This window comes from Neolamprologus multifasciatus, chromosome 8 (assembly GCF_963576455.1).
Source record: "Neolamprologus multifasciatus chromosome 8, fNeoMul1.2, whole genome shotgun sequence".
NCBI classification, from domain to species: domain Eukaryota; kingdom Metazoa; phylum Chordata; class Actinopteri; order Cichliformes; family Cichlidae; genus Neolamprologus; species Neolamprologus multifasciatus.
This window is the reverse complement of record NC_140446.1, coordinates 24582723-24607767: the sequence shown is the minus strand read 5'-3', so window position 1 is coordinate 24607767 and position 25045 is coordinate 24582723. Positions and strand designations below refer to the sequence as shown.

General features: G+C 39.9%; 1 protein-coding gene across 1 annotated transcript; it reads right to left on the bottom strand.

Annotated features, from left to right (window-relative positions):
• Positions 1–4393: 4393 nt before the first annotated feature.
• On the bottom strand, positions 4394–24509 carry vstm4b (V-set and transmembrane domain containing 4b). Its single transcript, XM_085170322.1, has 8 exons — positions 24323–24509; positions 22102–22509; positions 11538–11591; positions 11192–11299; positions 11061–11094; positions 10824–10948; positions 7866–7930; positions 4394–7358 (listed from the first exon to the last, which is right to left on the bottom strand). The coding sequence occupies exons 1-8, from the start codon at positions 24492–24494 to the stop codon at positions 7233–7235; spliced, it is 1092 nt and encodes a 363-aa protein (XP_085026448.1). The 5' UTR covers positions 24495–24509; the 3' UTR covers positions 4394–7232.
• Positions 24510–25045: the final 536 nt, after the last annotated feature.

The window sequence follows — 25045 nt, the reverse complement described above, 5'->3', positions numbered from 1 at the left end:
CCTGCGTGCCTCAGCATACTTCTTTACAAACTGTCCCTTAGGCCTTCTGATCCAAAACAAGAGTAAAGCTTTTTTTGTGCTGCCTGTTTAAGAAAGCTGGCACCGCAAAAGCAGAGGCGTTCAAGTGTTTATCTAAGCCCTGAGTGGACGTGGCTTTGCTTTCCTCCAAACTTTGCGACTGTAGGGTACTTTGCTTCAGGGCTACCAGTTTAAAGTCTTTACCCATTTGTAAATGTTTGCCTACATCATATTAAAAGAAAAACCTCCTCAGGGCTCTCATTAAATGTTCACTGGGACTGTGGCAGTGTCTTTTGGTGGTTAAATCAATTAGTTATGATGGATAAAATGACTGAATCTGGATTAGTTTGGTATTCGAATGTGTCCAAAATGTTAAAAAAGGACAGAAAGTAATTAGCCCTTACATTTAAGGCCTCTGAATCATTTCCAACACATTATTAAACTCCATGAAGACGTGATAGAAAACACATTTTTACAGTAGATGATCATTTCTAATTCAAAATAGCAGAATGACTTGTTTCCTTGAAAAAAAAGGTAGTTTTCTACAGTTATGTGTCTACAATATGATAACCTGGCAGGTTCATTTCATAATTCAGAGACAGACATAATCTGTCTCTGAATGCACCGTTTTTCAGATAAGTGTCTGTCAAGAAGTAACTATATAGACTGTAAATAAAAATGGACAAAGTAACATGGATGGCATCACCGATTGGTTTGTGGACTACAATTATATTTAATGACATATTTATTTATTTTTAAACCCAAAGTAACATATTAGGGTACTGTGGGGATATGAATACTAGCTATCTGCCTTTAATAAAGCAACATGATTTTGCCATTCTTTAGTGCTGTTCAAATGTATAGTGGACTTGACATCCCATAATGCCTTGCGAGACGTACCGTACAGTAATATTATAAACGAAGGAACCATCCATGGTGTTACTTTGGTCATGTGGTATATGGCAGCGGTCCCCAACCATGGACCAGTTTATGTCCAATAATATTTTCACAGACTGGCCTTTAAGGTGTCACGAATAATACAACAAAATAAAACCAGTACCAGTACCCAAAAAAAGAAGATTTATTCATAACACACGGGAAAAGACCCAGGGAAACTGAGTTAACGATAAAAACAATAAAAAATAATGCTATAAAGCGATAAAAACCCCGAAAACCATAAATTTCACATCCGAGCCTCATCTCTTGTGGCCCGGTACCAAACAACTCACAGACCGGTACCGGTCCGGGGTCTGGGGGTTGGGGCCCGCTGGTATATAGTCACCTACTCACCCACTGAGCTAAACTGGCACCCAAGATGCATCAGTGTTTTAAATGCTACATTACATGTTCATGCAGTAAAAATCTACACCTGTAGCTCACTGGTCATTTTGTTAAGTACACCTGTTCAACTGGTCATTAATTGGTGCGTTCAAGCACATAGACATGATCAAAACAACCTGCTGAATTTTAAACTGGACATCAGAATGGGAGAAAAAGGTGATTTAAGTGAGTCTGAACATGACATGGTTGTAGGCTGGTCTGATTATTTCAGAAATTTCTGATACTGGGATTTTCCCACTCAGCCATCTCTAGGGTTTATGTGAAATGGTCCAGAAAAGAGAAAACAGGAGAATGGCCAGACTGTTTTGAGTTGAAAAGAAATCAGTAATTCAAAAGCCTCTCTGAATGCACAGCATGTCAAACTTTGAAGCAGAAGACCACATCAGGTGTCACTTAAGAACAGAAAACTCAGGCTACAATTCATGGTCTCAACAAAATTGCACAATAAAACATGGAAAAGACTGGAAAATGGTCTAAATTGTTTCAGAATTGGACCTAATTGACATAAAAGCATGAATCTTGCCTTGTATCAGTGGTTCGGGCTGGTGGTTTAATGGTGTGGGAGGTATTCTCTTAACTAAGCACTGCTTAAACACTGCAGTCTCTACCTGAGGGTTGTTCCTGATCATGTCCATGCCAGTCAGCTCAACTTCTCATGGCTGCCTCCAGCAGGATAATGCATCATATCAAAAAGCTCGAATCATCTCAAACTGTTTTCTTGAACATGACAATGGCAGATTTGCAGCAGCCAATAAATTAGCAGTAGTGATGCTATCATGTCGACATGGACAGAAATCTCTGAGGAATGTTTCAAACACCTCGTTGAATCTGCAGCACAACGAATTAAGTCCCAACCCAATACTAGCAAAGTGTAACTACAAAGTTGATGAATATTTGCTACTGTCTTTAGCAGGGAGTTGCTGATACTTTTCTCTCTCTTTTCTCTCCCCCTTTTTTAATGTTTGCTTGCCAGTTGTTGCTTAGAACAATTATTTGCTGAAAAACAGATGCTTGGCGTAGCTGTGAGTGCTGTTTCTTTTAGTGTATTGCCTCTTTGAAATTCTTTGACTAATGCTGTTTTCACATCTATGAACCATAATTGCCACAAATGAAATTTTCTCATTTGTTCCTTTCATACAGAACATTAACTTGAGCTTTAAGCGTTGTATAATGAAAACGGATCTAAAACCTGGATGGAAGCAGAAGTCCAGAAAAGCTTTCTAACCTCGTTGTTGGGGAATCCTCATTCTGACTTCATCATTTACAACTTTGCACCCCTACTGGCTTCTTACTGCTAGTCTTGGAAGTCATTGTAGTATGATGTCATTATTGTCAAGAGCTCAGAGGGGTGACAGGCAGCTAGCTGGTGAGCTTGGGCCCAAAAAGCTGTTTCACATTAGTCCTGCTTGGCCTTCACTTCCAAACAACAGTAGAGTGAATCACAGCGCTGGGAATTGAAAGTCGCCGTGCAGACTAATAAATCCCATGGTGAAATGTCTCACCAGTAACTGCATGTCTGTCAAACGCATCCAAGTGCAAGATGGAGATAAAAATAATGGTTACAAAACAAGAGCACATGACATCATCAGCTACTATTTATACAAGAAGCCTTCCAGACTAACAGCCATTAACATTTTAACTGCTGCAGAGGCAAAAGACTTGTGATGTACTAACAGCTTGAGCCATCATAGTTCTTTCATTCTGTTTTTTTGTTTTGTTTTTTAAAGTCAACAACTACATCAAGCAGTCACAAGGGCAAATCTGGGGCTAACCGACTGCTTCTTCTGAGCCAGCTCTCAGCAGGACCTCCACACTGTGCCAGTGTTCTGTGCTTTTGTGAAAACTTTGAAGCCCTTTGGATACTGCCCTTATTTGTTGTACTTACAGAGGCGATTAAAGAGGACGAGGTCACCCTTCCAACATGAACTGACTGTACTGGACACTGGATGTTGCTTACAGTTCAGAAGCTAAATCTTAAATCGTCCTTCCTGTGATTTCCACTTGCAGAAGTCTTTCATTACTCTTTTTCCCTTGCCTTAAGGCTAGCGTAGCTATGCATTACGCTTACCACACAGGATATGTTGGTTGTAGACTATGTTTACTATGTATTGTACTTCTATAGACGGACATGATGGCATGCTTGGGATAGAACGAGCACAGACACACGCAAGGGTTTCTGCTTTAACAATAGGTTTTGTTTGGCTGCTTGACTGGTGACATCAGTTGTTTCTGTTTTAGGAGTTGTTTTCAAACGCTGCTGGCCCGTCCCCAGACATGTTACAAACATCGACTTGTCCCACAGCTCATATATCCTACATATCTTCATGCCCCATAAATATACATTTTCTCTTGTGTCTTCATTGAAATTCCTCCTTGCCACTCTACACCTCCATCTCTTTACTTAAACAATTTAAAATGTATTTTCCTTACTTATTATATTTTATTGCCATTGGATCGGTTTCCTACGAGCCATGCACTGACCTGTCTTTTTGTCAACGCCTTGTGTTTGCTCTGTGGGTGAGATATTTTTATACGACCTCTGGGGTTCCGCTTGTCTCTCTCACGCAGCTTCTTTTTCTAAAATAATTTGGAGGCTGCAAGTAAACTAAAGCTAACATTTAAACCTCCCCCTCTCTCATCACAACTTTTTCACCACCACAAGAGTAGCTGACACCCAATCCCTAACGGCTGTGCCCCTTTCACGTCTACTTTTAATGCTTCCATGGAGGCAAACGTGTGAGCTTTAATCATAACAAGATGCCTTGCTGCACTATGAATTTGTCTACCATTGAATAAATACAAATTTTGCACTAATGTCGTCACTGAAATCACTTCAGTACCCGTAAAACAGCCATTGTGGCAGTGACCTCTCATGCTAAGGTTATGCTCACCTCCAAGAATTAGCAGTTCAGGTTCACCTGCAGGATGCATGTGCATTTGGTTAATTGTTGTGTCGTGATAACAAATAGCTGTCACTCACACCAAAGCAGTTAACGCCCAGTTTATATTAGATTTCGTTTTTATTTCACTTATTTTTATTCAATATACAGCTGAAATGTACAAAATGAACATGAGTAGAAATGCTTGAATCTGGATAAATGCAGAGATCAGTGGTGAGCAGAGAGACGGAGGGAAAAGGGGAGAGCACAGAGGCACAATTCACACACATGGTTCTAGTTAGCAGACTCCTATTAAGGACAGTGTGGTCTGGAAGAAACTTTACATTTCACAGTCGAAGGGCATTTTTAAGACACTTCTACTCACCGCTGAAAGGTCACTTTCAGTCATTTCATTTATGCAGGGGTAATGCTCGCTGTGCGATTGAAGCGAACATTAGAGGGCAACGTCGGGAAAGTTGGAGCGCTAACAAAAGTAGAGGTCAGCAGTGGTTTACATAGTAAAGTAATATATAGCCAAGGGAAGAAAACATGTCCGGGTCTATAAGGACCAGCTTGCCTTAGGAATGTGTTGTAGGTCTGCAGTGGTAGGTGAGCTCTTTAGATTTGTTTTGAATTGGCACAGCAGCTCTGGTAAGTCAGCCCTAGAGTTGGCTGATGATATGTATTTCTAATGCTAATACCACATACATGTTCAGCGTTGTTTTTGAAGTGAGTCCATTCACCGTGCTATCTCAAACTACTGGTTTAAAGCTGGTACAGCCAACCGTAGATGGCTGGAAATGGAGCAAAACGCCACTTTGAGATGAACTTCAGAGAAGCTTAAAAAGTGAGACTAGCAGTCTGAATGCAGAGAACTCTGATAGCGGACGTCTTGGGGGGAAGGGAGGGATCAGGTGCCTTTGTGTCTGGGTTTCAAGTTCACTGTTTAAAAAAGCTTTCCTTCGCTTTTCCATGCCTGAGTCCAAAGGATCATTAAATTGAAAAAAAAAAAGGTCTAAAGCACTTTCACACTCAGATTCATGGAAAACGAGAAAGCAAGGAAACCTTAGTGTAGGTATGTGGGATCGTGGCCAAAGTGGCTTTTGGTTCTTATCTGAAACAGCAAATCACCTCAAGATTTAAAATCCGTGACTGGCGTTAATGTGAAACAGCCCAAACACAACTCTTAGTCTGACCCTGACCACAGATCAAGTGTCACAACTGCTGGCAGCCTTGTGAATTTACACTATGTGCCTGTGTAAGTCAGTGATGAGGGTGTTTAGCCTTCATGTAACTCCACCCTTGTATGTATATATAAATGAGTTCACGAGTTGCTAACAGCCTGCTAAGCCGATGTTGGCACCAGATGAAAAGAATTGTGTGATCTTAAGTGTTTGCCTGTGGGGGGAGGTCCGAGGGCTGATTACCAGTTTTGTGTCAACTCTTTGGGGCTGTGGTCGATATAAACTGCAGCTTGATACACAAAAACAGACTGAAGACAGATGCTGGGAAGCAGATAAAGCTGGGAACTCACTAGAAAGTAAATCACATTTGATAATGGTGGGCTTTCTGTTCACATTCATAACAACGGATGTCTTTAATTAACTTTTTCTCTCCTTTATAAATCCACTCACTTCAGAATGGGATTTCCAGCTATTCATTGTGGAAGGGAGTGTAGCTGGCCTAAGAAATATCAAAGGCTATCACTGGAGTCATTTTATTGTATGAAGCAAAGCATATAAAACAGGATTTCTTATTTAGATCAAGCCTTCGTGTATTTCAGTTTATTCTAAATGACACCATTTTAATAAAGTGCATTAATGATTTCAAAGGAACACTTGGGGAAAGGCTTGGGTGAAAAAGACTGATGCTTTGCTCATGTTGTTACATTCAGTATGAAATGAGCTCAGCCTGACTCCAAGCAGAGAAATTCTGGATTTGCACCCCACCTTGCTGACTACTGCTTTTGCGCCTTTGTCCACTGTCCTTCTACAAATGCAAAACTATAAATCTGACTCAAGAGGAAACAATGGAGAAACCAAGCCAGAATCTTAGGATGGTAAATGTAGCCCTAGCAATGGCAACGCAAGCCAAAAGTGATGTAATTATTGTTAATGTGCTGACTGGGTAGACGGGTGCGGAGAAGATGACTTTCTCTGGAAAATCATGAAAAGAGGTTTCAGATTTCTTTGGACTGCATTTGAATTTGAAACCTGGTTTGGATCTCATATTTCAGAAAATGTATTTTTGAAAGTTTGTCTTTGCAGCTCAGGAGCTAAGTCACACTGAGAGCAGAGAGCTAACAGGACCAGCCTGAAATACAACACGGGAGGAACAGGAAGTGCTCCTGTGCTCATTACTCTGCCAAAGGAGAAGACCAAAACCAGTTATTAAATACTGGGTATAAAATACATGAATCACAAAAGCTTAAAGTGTTTTGTTTAACTATTTGTTTCCAATGAATTCTGCAATTAAGACGCAACGTTTGCTTGACGTGAGCGTATCAGCCTTGTTTGGCTTGAAACGACACTTCAAAAGTTATCTTTTTAAAGTCACCAACAGCAGCAGAGCAAACCTGACTGTCACTCGTCATGTCAGCTTCACAGCACCTTATTCACTCACTAACATGTAAAGTTTGGTCTCACATATCCAAACCTCCATTTTCCCTTCCGATTGTCATGACAGACGAATCAGGTCTAAATCAGCACAGAAGTCTTCGATTGCGTTCCCGGGCTCGGCTACACAGGTTTCAATTGTGGGTACAAAAGAAAACAAGAAATGAGAAGTCCAGTAATAAAAAATAATCAGTTTGCACCGTGGTCTCACAAAAAGAAGTTATACAAAAGTTCATAAAAAAAGTTCATATTTTTCCATAATTTTGAGACATTTTTTCCTTCACAAATCATTTAAATATAAAAAACAATACAGACTATAAATAGAAAGTACTTTTTTTTTTTACACAAGGCACAGGTACTAGTGGTGTATGTGTCTCTCTCATAGCTGCTGTTCTTCGAACAGTATCTGGGCGTACACTGTGCCACTACGTGATGCCTTGGTCTCTGGAATTGGCTTCACCAGATCCAGCTCTGCGTAGGTCAGGTTCTCCTCCACTATCCTCGGCTAGAGATCAAAGAGGACAGAGAAAAATAATGATGGAGGAGAAGGAGAGAGCTAGTTAGCGGTTAGAAAAGGAAGGCTAGAAAAAAATGATAGAACTGCATGAATACATTACATTACTAAAGATGCTGTAGGTTTTGGTAAATCACTGGTTTTGGTAACTTGGAGCACGCTGTGTGTAAACACCACCCTGCTGCAGTTCTGGGTTGAGGTAACCTAAAATTTAATTACCTCTTCAAGTATTTTATGACATTACCATACCAAGCTGCCACAGAGCCACTTCGTGCCAACAGCAATAAAAGATTGGTTATGTGGCACCGTTTTTCTGGCACCTTTGCCCTTAGACATTCTGCTTAAATGTTCATTTAATTTCAAAGTTGTATTTAAAAGTTTTTGTCTGCATTGTCTGGTTTTCCACTCTTTTTTCAGTTCAGTTCAGTCCTTGTACCTTACCTTAAACATGCAAAAAAGGACATTGCTAACTGATAATCAGGCATGAATGGTACTCACCAACACTACTTTTCTTGGTTGAGGTTTTAAAAGTTTCGGTTTGTGTGTTTTGTCTCCAATGGGAACTGCACAAGGGAAAACACAAGTTGTTAATTGAGCCAATAGAAGGTAGATACTGTTGTAACTGGGAATATTTGAAGGTCCCAGTTGCATTGCCATGCTTCCCTGCAAAAAAGTTGGGATACAGAATTCAGGGATTTGGAAATAACTCAACCTCAATTCAAAATAGTACAAAGACACCTATGAACAGGAAATGTGTTTCAAATGGACAATATGTTTAGGCCTTCGGGGAGAACTGCATTAAAACAAGGTCACTCTGTAACACATCACATGGGTGCAGGAACACTTCTAAAAAACGTCATCATGTTCTGACCTAAAAAAGATAAGAATCAGTTAACTTGTCAGCACAGTTCAGAGCCATTATCTGTATGGGGAGTGCATTTGTGTATTAGTGTATGGTTAATGGCCCCATTAATTCATTAATTTCTCAATCCTTAACCAGTTGCGGGAGATGCCCCCCCCCCCCCCCCCCCCCCCCCCTGAATGATATACAGATTTTGGAGAGAGATACTATACCATCGCTGAGACATTTTCATGGCAGACATTTTATATCACAGCAAGACAACCCTGAACTACGTTCATCTATCTTATAACAGTGTGGCAACATTGCTTGGTAATAAAAAAAAAGCAGCAAAACCCACTGAAAGCATGTGGCGGAGTAGCTAACAAAAAATAAGGCAAAATAAGCCTATTAAGACACAAAAGGAATGCATTTCAGTTTTCAAAGTTACTATAATTTCTGTAATTTGCTGATAATTGTCCTAAAATGTATCTAAACTAGGAATTCTGGTCATTCTAAAATCTTTTTTAAGACCTAGGCGGAGTGAAAATCCAGAATAACTTCTAAAATATATATATTTTTTTACCTATCATTGGAAAAATTCTCCACAGAATTCCACTTGCTAATTAGGAAGTGAATTTGGTGTGACTCAGCATTGGTTTAAGAGTGGAACATGTTCCCAGCTAATTTAAGGAAACCGCTCCATAACTAAGTGTATATGTGGAATGCCAGAAATCTATGAGAACAACATGAAGTCAGAGCAAACTTGTAAGTTGGGATTTTTCTTACAGTCATGTACAAAGAAACATTTTTCACAGAACTCTGTTCGATCCTCTGAAAACATTATGCGCACCCCATGATTTAGTAGCTTGTGGAACCACCTTTAGCTGCGACAACTTGGAGTAATATTTTCTATATGACTTCATCAGTCTCTCACTTTGATGTGGAGGAATGTTGATCTACTCGTCTTTATAACGTGGTGTCAGTTCATTAAGGTTTGCAGTCTTTTGTTTATGTACAGCTCTCTTAAGGTCCTGCCACAGCATTTACTGTGTGGAAGCCCGGTCTTTAACTGTACCATTACAGCACCTTAATTCTTTTCGTTTTCAGCCATTATGTTGTATAACTCAATTTTGACAAGCTTTAGCTGTCAGGCAGATGACCTCCATTTGGCACTAGAATTATATATAGGTCATAGTCAACTCAACAAGTGAAAGCTGCTGTGAGTACAAGAAAATCATTGTTATAACATGATGTGTTAAATTTGTTTAGATCAGAGGAATAAGGTGTGTTTCAGTTTGGCTTAGCTGTCGGCCTGAGAGTGTGTGTTTAGAGAGAAAGGAATTTATGGACACCGGGGGTCTGCCTGCCATAGAAGGAGACAGGAAGCTACAGTTGGGGGTTGCTGATGCTGATGCTTGCACCTTTAATAAAACTCATAATTGTTATAAACTTAGAAGTAGGTTTGTAGGAGACTCTCCACCTTATCTGTAAATGTAAGACAACAAGAGGCCAATGGCCCAGTGGATGCAGAGTGGGGGTCTCAGTGTTTGTAACATGTTAACTCTGTTTTCTATGTTGTGTAGAGGAATTTGGTGTAGCTCGGGTGAGGAGATTACTTTTATGACCGACAGGAAGTCATGTACACAGAGACACACACACAGTGCTTTGATTGTTATGACGCACCCACACCCACATGCACACTCACTCACGTGCACTCACATAGACACACGGGTACGTGCACACAGAGACACAGAGTTTGCAGCACACCATGGGGGTTTTATGATGGGGTCGCTTCTATAAAGCTGACTGTAACAAACAAAGGAGTGGAAGATTTGCAGGGATACCGGCCTTACACGTCTCCCCTTCTAGAAGATGCATGCTTAAATGAAGATGAATAAAGATGAATAAAGGTTTTTGTGAAAATGACTACTGAGTCCGGTGCCGTCTCTGGATGCCTCGAGGAATAAAAGAACCGGGGTGAAACTGATTTCGTAACACTGCCCAGACCCTGTAGTTACAAAACAAGTCATTACTCTTCCACCACCGTGCTCAACAGCTGGTATGTTTGGTTTTCTTTTGGCCAACATTTCCATATGGTTTAGTCTGTACAAAGGACATTGTTCCAGAAGTCTTATAGTTTGCTCACATGCAGCTTTGCAAACCTAACCTGTGCTCCCATGTTCATTTTAGAGAGAAGACGCTTTCAGCTGGCAGCCCTTCCAAACTGTCAGACTTTTAACATTTAACATGCTCACAGAGGCTTGTAGAGACTAACATATAGATCTTGCATTTTTGGGAATTTGCTAGGATACTTGTTCCTGGGAATATTGTGATGTGTTACTAAAATGCCAGAATTTCTGCATTTCTAGACGTGGTCACAATTGCTGATGATGAGTTAATGAAATGTATTTAATGTGCAGAACGTGCCTGCTACCTATCTTCTTAATTCCTATGGGAGCATTAAGGGTCTACTTAGATTTTCACAACTATATGTTCTGCTATTGCAGAAATGATAATATAAATATAATATAAATATCTGAAAGACTAATTTTAAGCATTCACTCAAGTTTTCCAGCATGTTTTAGAAAACATTAAATCAGCAAACTTGTGATTACCTTTTGCCGGTATCTCTGGTGGTATCTCCTCTTGGTAGTCTCGGCTCCTTTTCTTCCTGTATCTCCTCTCTTTCTTTGGTAGAGCAGGAGACACACTGATCACACTGGTGACTGTTTCTCCTGAGCTGTAGTGGAGTCACATTAGCAAAGGTTCAGTTTATGTGAGTGATAGTTGTTTTTTTAAAAATTATTATTACAATTTTGTAGATTTTTGATGGCTTTCTCTTAAACCTTTACCTGTTTTGCGGGCTTTTGACCAAGTGGTAACTGTCTGCAAAGACAATATCGGACTGTTATTTGAAAAAGATGAAACCATAGACAAAAAGAAGAAAAGAGTTACAAGAAGACTAGACTGAAATGCTGCTGACCTTTTAGCCTCTTCTTCCTCTGTATGTACTGGCAGGTCACTGTCACGGTGAACATGCACATGCACAGCAGACCCACTGAGCAGATCAGCACTGCACACAGGTACACATCTGAAAAACACAAACAGGCATGCACCAGTCCAACACTGCAGGAGCCTGTACTGTTACTTTACTGTGCACAAAAATGTAAATGGAAGAAAAAATGAGAACATGTTTGGCTTCACTATTTCAAGGTACTGGAGTACATCCTTTGGGTTGGGCTATTTTTATCTACCAAGGACTATACAGTGCCAGTTCACCACACAAATGCAAACACACACATTCACAGACTAAAAATATCTGCACTTACCTTGAAACAAGCTCCACAGACTTTCTTTGGCCTTGGTGGCCGGTAGGACATGCACTACAGTGAAAATGAGAGAAAAGAAACACATGAAATCCGTAGTCATCACTGTGGGTTCCCTGCTGCCTGATTACACACCGGCTCGAGTTTAAATAAAGCTAATTGCAGGAGGACAGGGAGTCTATTTTGGCCTCCTCCCTGCCTGATTTTGTCTCTGATTCACCGTCCACAGTTCAAAGACTAAACATCGTATTGAGTCAGACATTAGCGCAACAGTTATGCATCTTTGCAAACGTTCACCTCACACTCAGACATAATCCAACGTTAAGAAAAGGGCAACCTCTGCACACTTTGGCTAAACACATGTCGTCTCAGGCTTGTTTCTTCTCTTACATGGGTTGTTAGGTTTCTCGTCTCCAGACAAAACATCACAATTGAATCTTGACCCAAGTAGCACCGAGCTTTGTGTGGCCAGCACACGTCATTGTATAAAAAGCTTTGAGTGCTCAAGTACTGTATAAGAACCAGTCCATTTAACATTGAACATATTTCTAGTGAGTATTTCCTGAACTTGATGATGGATCATGAAATAAAATGAAATGCATTGATCTATTCCAAAATTAGCATTTATCAGTAACCAGTATTATATCATTAGCGCAGTATTTAGCTTTTAGTTCCAGATTGGTGAATTTAAATGTTAAAAAAGTATCTTGTTCTTTGCAACACTCCATCCAATCAACTGGAAGCTTTTAGAAATTATTGTTGCTGTGAGTAGCTTACATAAAGCAGCTGAACAAGTGAATTTAATGTCTGTTGACTTGACTAATTTGATTGATTAGCTAGTAGGCTAATTAACATTAGCTCCATGAGCTAGAAACTTCCCAACTTAGCTCATTAAATTAAACGGTGTCAAGTATGTTTGATTTTATGTATGTGAATGTATGTGTAAACATACACACATGTACAAAACATATATAGTATTCTTGTACAGTATGGGGTTTACTCTCACTCTGTGTAAGTTGATGTAGCTACTGCAACCATTCGTTTGTGAAATCCTTTATGACGTTTCCTATTACTGGGTTGGTGATTTGATGCTAGATGTGAGAAGTAAGGGGAAGATCTGAGTCTGAAACCAAATATTAATTGGCTTGTCGATCACAAGTCAATAGATGATAACTATATCCTGGACACTCTTTTCTGGAAATAAGGATGACTAATTTTTTCAAAATTAACTTAATGTTTTATTCCTTATTAAGTAACTGAGCCCATAAATTAACAAGAAAAGTGCTTGATAAACTCATCTTTGAGGGACATTTTTTTAATAGATTTCTATAGGACCGGAAGTCCTTTTGAAGTCACAGGTATCGCCCCCTAGTGGCTATTTGAAAGGACACATCTTTAAGCCAGTTCCATTTTGGCTTTCATTTTCAAACCCGGAAGTTACGTCCATATTTGTTTTTACTGTCTGTGGGTTTACTCAACATTGGAGGGCAGACAGAAAATGTTACACCACCAAAAATTAAAAATAAGCATGAATGGAGAATGAATGCATGTGTAATTTGAATCCAAGGTGTGCTGTATGTGTCCAAGATGACAGAGAAAACATGTTTCCAATGCTCCACATGAAATTTCACCCCACACACTCACTCATTTCTCCACCCCATCTGACCACAGGAGTCTTAACACTGCTGTACTTTTGCTGGGCTGGTGGCAGGAAGCTTGTGAAGTGACACCCACCAGTGCATCTTGAAATACTCTAAACCACCAGCAGCTGAGGACAGGCAGGCTCTCCACCACGCCTGCCTGAGACTTTCCCACAGGCATACTGGGTAACTGACAAATAAGCAAGTATGGAAATAAGCATACCTCAGATAATCCAGAAGCTAAAATATCTATATGCAATGTTTTCAGGATTTTTAAAATTTTATTTCTTCAGATTTTGGCTTCAGAAAACTCATAAATATTGTAAGAAGCAGCTGTGAGAGACAAAAAATGCACAAAATCACAAATTTCCCAATTAGAAGATGTCAAGTATGACAGAGTAGTGAGAAGTTTACAAGAAAGTCTGAAGTCAGAGAAAAGAGTTTCTGCAAATGCCACATGGTTTAAGATCTGAATTTCTCCAACATGATACCTTTGCAGAATGTAAAACTGCAGATAGCACAAATGTTTAAATGCACAAACCAGCCACCCTAGATCCTTTTCATGCCCTGTGTAGTCATTGAAGAGTTTGGACTGAAGCAGTGGTCCTCAGACTGTTTGTACCTTTGTATTTAGTCACCATCTGTGAACCCACTAATCCTGGACTGACCGTATGTGACCTACATTCTGCTGTTTGGAAACACAGCCGTTGAACTTTAAAAAAAGAAGAAGATTGGATAACTATTGGATTATAACTGTCAGAAAATAATAATATCAGACTCACTCTTCTGTCCAACTTCCTTTGACAGTTTCCACTGTTGACCATAGATATATTCATTCTGATACCTCACAGATATTAATATACAGCAGTCCCTCGTTTATCGCGGGAGTTACGTTCCAAAAATAACCCGCGACAGGTGAAATCCGTGAAGTAGCCACTTTATTTTTTACAATTATTATAGATGTTTTAGATGTTGTTGTGATTTGGCGCTGTATCAATAAAATTGAATTGAATTGAATAGAGATTAACTCCTAAAGCAACCATCAAATGACCTGTTTGAGCTGCTAATGAGCAAAATAATCGCAATGAGACCTTCAGTGCTTCATTGTATATCTCTACCACACCAGTTTCACCTGGTGACTACAAACAACCTCCCACAAATACTCACCAATTGGTCGTGACCAGTGGTCACCAGGGTGTTTCTGACTAGTTTTTAGGCCTGTGTGACTGGAGGTTAGCAATCAGTTTCACAGTTACTGCCAGTAATGTACACTGTACAGTTTGCCTCCTATGTAATATGCCATATTTTATATGGTAACACTAACACTAAAATTAAATTTTCCCTACTATCACCTTTGCTCATGACGAGCATAAAGTAGCGTTAATAAATAATGATAAATAAAACCAAAAGTCTCTGAGATCCAACAACAGCAAAAACACTTATGAGCCAAAACAGCGTCTCACAGTGAGCTGCTAATTTTCTCAGTCAGATATTTAAAGCTGATTTAATATAAAGGCAAGCCCTGCCTTCATTGTAAATTATTCCCAGGCTCAGTCTTGATAACATCTTTGTTTTTGCCTCAGGTTCTGTGTAGCTCTGTCAGTGCAGATGCACATGCTGGAATAATCAGAAACTGGTGCTGTATGCCATAAAACTGCCTTTTATCCTCATATCGAGAATGTCTTCTTCCTAGTGCAACTTTTGAAAGGCTCCATCACGCTACAGTGGAAACATTCATCGCTCTCCTTTTTTCGTCTCTCAGAGGCACGGCGTTGTCTTCGGCTGCCAACTGTCTTTCAGAGTTGTGGCTCTTTTTATGCACCAACAAACCCAACACTGTAAACATCAATACACAGACGTAGACTGAATAATGATCCTCTGTGACTAAATCCATCACAGAGGATAATTTACTGTATTATAAATGACCAGAGATGAATGCAAGTACACAGCCACATTGTGTGTCTAAACAAAGGTTTGAAAAATGCTTTGAATAATAAACCCTTTAACTTCCTGTTGTCTCTGTGAATCTTTTCTTCTAAGAGTCAGTCTGTACACTTGTTCACTGTGCCCCCGTGTCCCCTTTATGGACACAAACATAGACATACTTTGTTGGCTTCTTAGTCATATGTCCCCTCATAGAAAGAGCTATAAAAAGATGTTTACGGTTCTAATTTTCATTTTAGTTTTCCTTCGTTCTGACTAAACCCATACCACATCCGTGTGCCATGTACCTCTAGTTAGCTCAGAATGGCCCATATGTTTTACAAAAATACCTAAGAGTGCACTTAATTAATGCCAAGACGAGACCGTGCCCACGTTCTACACTGCCCTAAGTTTTTCTACAAAACCCTGCAGCCTCTCTGGGTGTGTTCATTTTAGCAGTATTAAGCAGAATAATCGGGTTTTGTTTGTGTGAGATTGTGGAAACACCTGGTCACCTGATGTTATCCCAGCATAAGAATTCCATGAAATTTGATGAAATAGAAGTAATGGTGAAACTTTACTGAAATGTAATACACGATGAAAGCAATGGGATTATTCCTCCTAAGTCCACCACACCAGCAGCATTATGAAGCACTGCAGGCAGCCATCGAACTAATGGAATATTTTCTCAGTTTGCCAACGATTCTGATTTTGAAGTGTGCCAGAGAGAAAAATGGAGGAAGAAAGACTTTAATAAGTACATGAGTAAGTAGCAGCACCAGGAATCTACAAGTCTGATTAGCAAATTGTGACGAATGTGTAAATAAAACAACTTTTTTTTGCTTGAAAGGGCTCCATTCACAGACATATCAAAGCTTGTTAGATGTCACTGGCTAGATGCGAAGAATAGCGCTCCAGAATAGATGAGGAAGTATAACAAAGACAAAAGTCTGCATAAGGAAGTTGAATGGACAGCAGAGGCATGAAGAGCCAAGAAGGCAAGCGTTTGTGTTGCATGTGCCTCTTGTTTCTGACTTTCAGTTAGGGCTGTGCGATATGACCAAAATCTCATATCCCGATATAAGAATTCTATCGTCCGATAACGATATAAATCACAAAAATGTAACATTTTCTGTAAATTCTGTGAATCTCGGGCAGCTCGACTTGCGGGAAGTATTTCCAGCTGCGCGTCATGTAGCTGGAGTCGAGTGTTTTAACCGATGCATGAAACTATACATTTTTAGACTTAAGTTGTAACGGCCGCCGTTTTCTTTGTGAGTATTTATTACAGGGGAAAAGCCTGTTCTAACGTTTGAGTCTAAGGTTTATTTTTTAGCACCTGGCGGCTCTTTTTTTTAATTCTCAACCCTAAATAATCTGCTCTTTCACGTGATTCAGTTTATTTTGAAAAGTCTCAACAGGATCTTGAGCTTTATTGTGAAAGGTTTATGTGGAACATAAACAAGCGGACACCCGATGCTGTTATCGTCGTTGTTGCTAACGACAAAAGCATAAAAACAGGCGCTTGTCCATCGGTAGTGTGGTTATATTAAACATAAGAGAAAGAGAGAACTTTAAGAAATTAATATAGCCACTACAGTGACCATCAAAAGGATGAAAAAATATTGCCGTAAACAGTTTATTTTGCGACACCACAAAACAAACGATAGCATAATATGAAATGATAGATGTTTTTATATCGTCATCCGATATATATCGAACAGCCCTACTTTCAGTCACTTAGCTATAAGCACCAGAACTATTAAGATTAATGTTCAGCAAAACATTTTTTCAGAACATTGTTGTTTGCCTTATTACATTACTGTTATAGAGCAATCTTCACCTTTGAGCAGGAAACATCGTTTCCATTTTATTGGCTCTGATTTATTGACAGCAGTGAGATAAACAGATCGAATCTGAGTACAGTCTATTAATAGACTGTACTCAGATTCGATCTGTTTATTTATATTTGTTATATATATGTTTATATATATTGTGTCTGTTAAAAAAGAATTCTATTGAACTGCCCTGTATGCTGAAAGATTTATGCTACTGGGTTTCCAGTGTCTTAAATGCCAAGAGTCTCTGGTCATATGTAACAAGTAAGGCGAGAGTCCACCCTAATGTAACAAAGTGGAGGCAAATGCATGTCGAGAAAACTGCCCAATGCTCATAAAAATTGCAAAAACTCACGGTCTACGTCTCAGTCTCTGTGGGCCTCAGTTAGTATGTTAAACATGACAGTTTATGACAGCATGCTTAGAAAAAAGCTGAACAAGTACGGCTTGTTTTGAAAAGGATGCCTGTTCTCTCTAAAAAGAACAGGACAGCACAGCTTAGCTTTACAAAGCTACACCTGAACAAACCACAAAACCTATGGAACAATTAACCGTGGATAGATGAGACCAAAGTGGAGATGTCTGTCCATAAGGCACAGCACCACGTTTTGTGCAAACCAAACACAGCATATCAGAACAGCCACCTCATACAAACTATCAAGCACAATGATGGACGGGTAATGATTTGGGTTTTTTCTTTTTCAGCCACAGGACTTCGGCACCCTGCAGTCTTTGAGTCGATTATGAAGTTTTATGTATGCCAAAGCACTCTAGAGTTAATTGTGAGGCTGTGTTTCCAAAGCCAAAGCTCGGTCAAAACTGGGTCATTGAACAGGGCAATGATCTCAAGCACAGGAGCAAATCCTCACAGGAAGTAATGCACAGCTAGGTGGTGGTGAGAGATCATAGAAGGTAAACGACAATCCGTGTCTTCAGATGACTATGGATGTAATAACCATTGATGATTGAAAGGGGGCAGAATTCAAGATAAACTTTTCTCTACTGCCAGATGAGCATGTGAAGTGACTACCAATGACACTGAAGAAAACCGGGTCATAAATACATTAGACGGTTACTTTAGCAACCGGAGCCAGGAATTTCTGTAAGCGACCAGCCGTCAGCTACAAAAGCGAAGTGCAAAGAGTTCCAGTGTTCACACTGCTTAAGAAAGCAAAAATAACAAATTTTACTGAACTGAAGTCATGTTCTAGAAGAAGAGTGGTCAAAATAATAAATTTATACTGTGGTCACTACGGTGACTGCTGTGTTTTGGCACTAATAAAAAAAAAACTTTATTTAAATCGAGTCTCATAGGAAATGGTCACTTATCACAGTTACTGCTGCTAAAGGTGTTTTTACAATCATGAGGTGTACTTGCCATGTCCTAATTGCAGTATTGAAAAATGACACAGTAAGCTTCTTTATTATTATCATCACTCAAACCATGATTGAATGGAGCTTCCTTGGATGAAAATAGCTCCCCACATCCTCAACCACAAAAGGTTAAGAGCCCAACACGAGCCTGCTGCCCACTCGACTGTCATTGTAAATGAATATTCAAGCTCTACCTTCCTGAGCACAGCTAACTCTTGTTCCATTTCTGCTGAGTCTCTCTGGGCTCCCTCTCTGTTCTACTTTAGGGAGGGAAACTCAATCTCAAGGCCAGTGTCAACAGCTCTCAATAGGGACTCCGTGTCTGCTTCGCCCCAGACTTGGCCACAAAAGTCACAGCCTGTAGGAATGCATTCATGGAAAATGTGGTGATCAGAATGTGGGGAGGAAGACACCGTATGGTTATAAATTTAAAATGGAACTGTATTCGGATTGTTGCGAGGATAAAACACTCTGACTCAACTGATTATTTCAATAAACTATTATTTTCAGGATGATAATTTCAAGTGCTTTCTGTAGCCATTAGCATTAGTGACATTATTAACGAATACTCTTGCACTCTGAATGTGTATGTCCACTTTTATCAGACCATGAAGAGTGGACGAGTGTCAACTTGCTAGTGCAGCCAGTAATCTTTTCCCAAACTCTCTTGAACTGTGAACGCTGAATCATAGCTTAGCGACCATAACAAAGCACATGAGGTCACTCAAGCACTGAATTTCTCCACATGACGAAGCAATGTCCAAAATGTGGTCTGTGGTTGTAGCAGGTTTTTCAAGCAAAAGTGTGTTTACCCTCACTTACATAGGATACAAATATTAGCAAACTCGGCTAACTAGGTACTGTTTGCAATACTATAACATCCAAGTGTTATTTCAGATGGTAAAGATTACAGGTCATATAGAAGTTTATTTTTCTTTATGTCCTTTTTTTCCCTTCTTCTCTTTGTCACGTCTTTTTTCTTCTTGCCAAGCACATGTGTTTGGCACAACAGTGCATTCAAATCATGATTCTGCTTGCTAGCACTACCAGACAGGTAAAAGTTTCAAAAAGGTTTTAGGTACATACAGTATATTTTTACCATATTTCTAGAACTAACTCACTGAAACTGATGAAACACGAGTCATTTAGAAACATCAGCAATAACATTTTTATCTTCTAGATGAAACGGTAGCATTAGCTCAATTACTAGCTTCCTTTTCAACAACCAAAACCACGATAACTGATCACAAATCTGAAGCCTGATTTTCTCTACCTGTGCTTGCGATTGAAGTCATATCTAACCCCTTCTACTAAGATCTTTTTATTAGACTTTTGTGTATGCTACACTTATTATTTACAGTATATTGCTATATTTAGCTTATAGATGTCGCAGGTGAGACAAGAACAAATAAGAGACCAACAGAAACTGCTGAACGGTTTCTGCAAATCTGGCACAAATTAAAAGCAGGGAAGAAAAACTCCTTTTAAAGATGCTTCTGGTTTTTATGAAAGCGAGTGGATTTCTGAGCAGTATCTGGTACCACTGAATGTGTCATCCATTCCATTATGTGAACGTCTCATGTGGTAGCAGTGGAAACCTCACTACTTTCTTGCTGCTCTGTCTCCACGATCATTTAGTCAGTCACAGCCGCAACTTGTTGAGACGGAGGATCGGATCCTTTAATCGGCAGGCTTCTTCACTAACCAATGACATTCCCCCTCCCAAATCTAAAGCAGGATTACGTTTTTGCTCACTAAACCCACTTCAGCCTGATGCATTACATCATCCAGCTATGGTCACACACTACTGCTACTGTTGACACATAATGACTCCTTTAGGTCAAATAGCTATCACAGTTGACATTAACTTGAGTCTCTTAAAGTCTGTAAGTTTATGAATGTCACCAGTTTACTTTAAGCTCTTAGTTGGAGGCTTTTGTGACCCCTTCAATTTTCTGCCAGATGCAGTCCAAGGTAGTGACAGTGTTTTGCTGCTGCCAGTGGATTATCTTTGTAGACAAACCTACAACAGCTTAAACATCTTTGTAGATGAACTATTAACAAACCTGCATTTCTCATTGCTTCTGTTGTGGTTGTAGAGATAGCTGTCAAGCCTCCACCCTCCACTATCAAAAGATTTGAAGACTTTCTAAGAGAAACTGTGCCGTAATGCTGCAAGCCACAAACTTTCCCAAATGTTTTAGGACAATTTCCACATCCTCCAAAATTTAAAGATCATTTATTTTTCCACCAAATACATTCGACATAAACTGTAATTTTGCTAATCCTTTAATCCTTAAACATAAGGGGCACTGTGTGTACCCACTAAAATGGATGGATGTACAAAGTGGGCATTCAATTTCAAACATTCACAAATGGTTGCAGAGGAGTTTTTGTGAAAGCATATGCCAAACTGGCTTAACATGCACACGTGTTGAAGTCTACAACTTTTCAAGGATGTAGACTGTAAATGCAGCAATATGCTTTTGTGAACATCACCCAGTGTTTTCAAGTGTAACCTTTTCATCTGAAGTTGATTTGGATCTTCAGTGTGGCAGTTTTAACAGGCCACCCAATGTGAAGTTCCAGCCCAGAGTTACACAGTTTCTTAACAAACCACTAACTGAGGAACGACTCAGACGCCTGTGTCTCTGCCTGCTAATGAGTTGCTTGGACCATTTTCTGAATCATTTGAAGTTTATGAATCGCAACTAAATACTAGCTGTTAGCAGTGTCTAATGATAAGTTACTATATTCAGTATAGGACTACCCACTTTTTGCTTACAAAATTACATCTGTCTGTCCTATGTATTTATTATGATTATTTCAGGTAACAGTCTGGGTCTTCTTTCTCATATTTTTAGTGTAATTATGCGGCACATGTTTTAAGTTGGTGAAAGGTCTAGAACACAAACCCAGACTCAGTATCCGGATAGTTCTACAGTGAAGACATGCTGTTACAATAGCTGCAGTGTGCAGTTCAGTATTGTCTCACTGAAATATGCAAGACCCTCTCTTAAAAGGATGTGATCTAGATGGGAGCATACGTTGCTGTAAAAGCTGGATATTTCAGCACCCATGCTGCCTTTCCAGATATCCAAGAAGCCAGTTCTATAGGCACATACATCCCTATCAGAGATGCAGGCTCTCCTCTTTGGAATTTCAAACTTTGATTAATCTGAGCACAGAACACTCTTCATGTTCAGAAACAGTGATTTCTGCACGTCCGTGGAGTGATTTCCTTGACAGAATCATGTCTGTTTTTAATGCATTGATGCCTGAGGTCTCGAAGACCACAAGCTTCTAATATTGATATCACAGCCTTGTCACTTGTGCACAGAGATGGATGTTCTCCAGCTTCTGGGTCTTTTGATCATAGTATGTACTGTAGCTCATGAGATATTTAAAGTCTTTGGAATTTGCAGATACATTTGTCAGCTATACATTGATGAACCTGTTCCCATCTTTACTTCTGAGAAACTAAGATGCACTTTTCATACTCAGTAATATTACCGACCTGTTCCCAGTTAAACCTTTTAGCTGCAAAATATCCACTGTTGAAAGTTATTGTTATCCATATGACCTAAAACTGTGTGTTACCATTGGGAACCATAGTTTGGATTGGATTAAACGTATAAGCACCACTCTCACATTTACAAAGGTCCATATGTATTGACTCAGTCAATGGATCCGATTCTAATATGGTGGTTTGTAAATCACTTATAAATCATCAAATCTCAAACAGTAACTATATCTATAGGGAAGCTCCAAGATAGCAAACCAAGCCCTCACCTCTGAGCTCAGTAGCAGCAGTGTAGTTGGACGAAGCTTTCCAGCGAGCCTGATGCTTTTTAAACTCCTGCACCCGGCACATGTAGAGCCCCCGGTCCCCCTCGGACACGTTCAAGATAACCAGCTCAAAGATCTTCCCCTGTTTCACCACTTTCAGCTTCATCTTTGGCCATGGGAAACTTTTTGTGTAGTTGCCATAGAAACGCTCCTTCCTCATATTGACACGAGCGATGAGGAGTTCGTCTTCTGGTTGATCTGTGCCCGCTGGTAGAAAGGTCCATTTAACCACAGGTAACGCTGTGTTGCGACGTCGCTGGGAAACAACACAGGTAAGTGTGATATTTTCTCCCTCCTGGGCCACCGTGAAGGGAGAAGGGGTGATGGTGGCGTTGATGGCCAAACACAGATCTGTAGAAGTAAGTAAGAATTACAGCATATATCATTTGGACTGTTGGATGCCATTGGCTGCAGGTTGTTTAACAAAAACAATTGTGGCTTCTGTAAAATAATTCAGAATTTAAGTGATTAAGATTAAGTTAAGGAACATGGTGCAGAATTTAAGTCTTTGCAGAGATTAGTTGTTCTAATGTAAACTTACTTACTTATGAACACGTTCAAAAAGCCATCTTTAAAGTAAACATTTCAACTTGCACCAATGCATCTGTAATCTTTTAGTAGCAGTATTTTTTTAATGTGTTGTAATATAAAACATCACTTCATGGAATTACGTGCAACTTACAACATTTTTTTTGCTGTTTTTTTCTCTGTTAAGCCACTCAGCACTGACCCATGAATCATTCGAGCACAAAGGAGGCACCTGAGCCACTGTTGTTTTTATGTGTAACACCTAAGTAAGTTTAGGCACCTTGGTACCCATAGCAGCATAATTTGTTCCCATTTCTTTAGCTAAACATTTGAAAAATGCCAGAAAACACAGTTTGACAGGCAAAAACGTAAATATTTTTTGCACCAATAAGGTGATTCCCAAAGAGCAACACGAGTGTGATATTTAAAAACCTGCCATATATTGGCATGAAAGAGTGTTCTCAAACAAATTTAGGGAAACTGGAGGAGAAAAGAAGAAGTGTCAAGCTTAACAATGATTTGAAGCAGATGAACGGTGGTTCGACGGTGGCTGTGAACGTTATTCATTTGGACCCAGAACTGACTAATAACATGAGTCTATTGTAAACAACTTCTAAAATGAGACATTCAAAGTCACTGCATCGCATCAAAAGATCATAAAAGTGCTCTAAAAAAGTTATAGTTTTGGGGGGTCAAAGCTGTACCGTTCACAAAAAGTGTAAAAAGTGTCCATATTGTATCAAATGTAAGTGTGGGCAGCCTAGTGTTATTCATCAGTAGAAGAAGAAATCAGTGCATAGTTGGCTTGAATTTAGCTTTTGATAGTAAATGCACTGAGAAAGAACAGCCATTAGCATCACAAATCAGAGCTAAATATCTACCCACTCCACGGTGAGTTTGTTGTTGCTCAGCAGCTTTCGTCCCTCTCAAGCTGACAGCAGTGTTGTTTTTGGCAGCTGTGATGACATACGTGGGATGATGGTTGAGGAACAAACTTTACTGCTGCGCGTGTTGTATGGCATTTTATATGACACTTCTGCTTTTGTCAACTTTGGGCACATTTCACAATCCCCATTTTCCACGACACGCAAGCGTTTTACTGTCAAACAAGTCACATGCTTTGAGCGCAGTGCATAATTACAATCAGGGCTTTTCCCCACAGTTTTGCCTTTTATTTGGTCTTGAGTGACAGAACAAAACAAGGAAAATATAGCTTAGAGACTGTAAAGTGCTGCTGCTGTGATGAGTTACTTAAATCGCCTGAAATGAATGTGGAGGTGAAACTGTAAGCTCTGTTTTTCTTTCAAACACACACACAGGAAAACCACCAATTTTCACTCTGGAATTCCCTCCAATCTGTGCAAAGATATGTATCGTTGATAAACTGTCTATTCTGTTGATAACACTCTCTAATCTCACAAAGCTGCAGAAACTGGACAAAGACATGCAGTGCTGAGTTTGAGTCCACAAACCTTCTGAGGTAATCTGGAATATTTTTCACCACCTATTTATCCATCACTCTAAAATCTTTCCTTATTTTGTGATGTTTTCGTCTAAGTTCCTCTGAAAAACAGTGGAAAGCATTTTGTCTCCACCACATCCACTTTGACATGAAGCAAAGCAAACTTTTTCCTACCTGCAAACAGAACTCGGGTCAGGAAAGCCAAGACCACAGAGGAGATCTTCATTTTCCACAACTGCAACCTCCATAAACTCTCAGTTAAATGCATGTGAAGAAAAGAAGCCCCAGGTTTCCTCCTCCTCTTCTTCTCCTGCGCCTCCGCCTCTCCAGCTGAGGCGTGTAACATGACACACTGGACTCTCTGTTTCTACTCAGAACCTCCCCTAATCCCTCCCACTCATGTCACACTCAGTGAGACCACATTTGGCAGGCTCACATGAGCACATTTGCACATATAGAAACAGGCAGGTGAGCATATGTGTGTGTGTGTGGGTGGATGTGTGTGGGTGCATGTGCATGCACCATCTCTGGTTCTGGTAGGAGGACTGGGAAATGTAATTTCCTGTGCAGGAAGGAGGGTGGGGAGGGGAGTGTTGTTTAGGTTGACGCTGAGTAAATCACACTTCCAGCTGTGGAGGACAGCGGCCACAGACCTCAATCAGGGCTTTTATTTTGGAACACACACACACATGTGCTGACACAGAAGAAGGAGGGGGAGGGTTGGTTGCAGACTCTGTGTGCGGGAATCTTTGCATTAATTAAATTTTTCCTAAAGCACTTCACTGGGGCAGTAGTTCGTCCTGCTTTCACAAAGATCCCCAGACACTCGTGTTTAATATTGTGTCTTTGCAGGTCTGTGTGTGTTCATATCTCGAAATTCTGTAATTTTGTGCTGGT

Bases quoted from the DNA above. Each gene is read 5' to 3' on its own strand.
- vstm4b (XM_085170322.1), bottom strand. From the start codon at position 24,494: ATGTTACACGCCTCAGCTGGAGAGGCGGAGGCGCAGGAGAAGAAGAGG. The intron at 11,095-11,191 runs GTCAGCAGCATT...TTGTCTTTGCAG, and splicing joins GAGGAAGAAGAGGCTAAAAG to ACAGTTACCACTTGGTCAAA. The intron at 7,931-10,823 runs GTAATCACAAGT...TCCCTTGTGCAG, and splicing joins ACCAGAGATACCGGCAAAAG to TTCCCATTGGAGACAAAACA.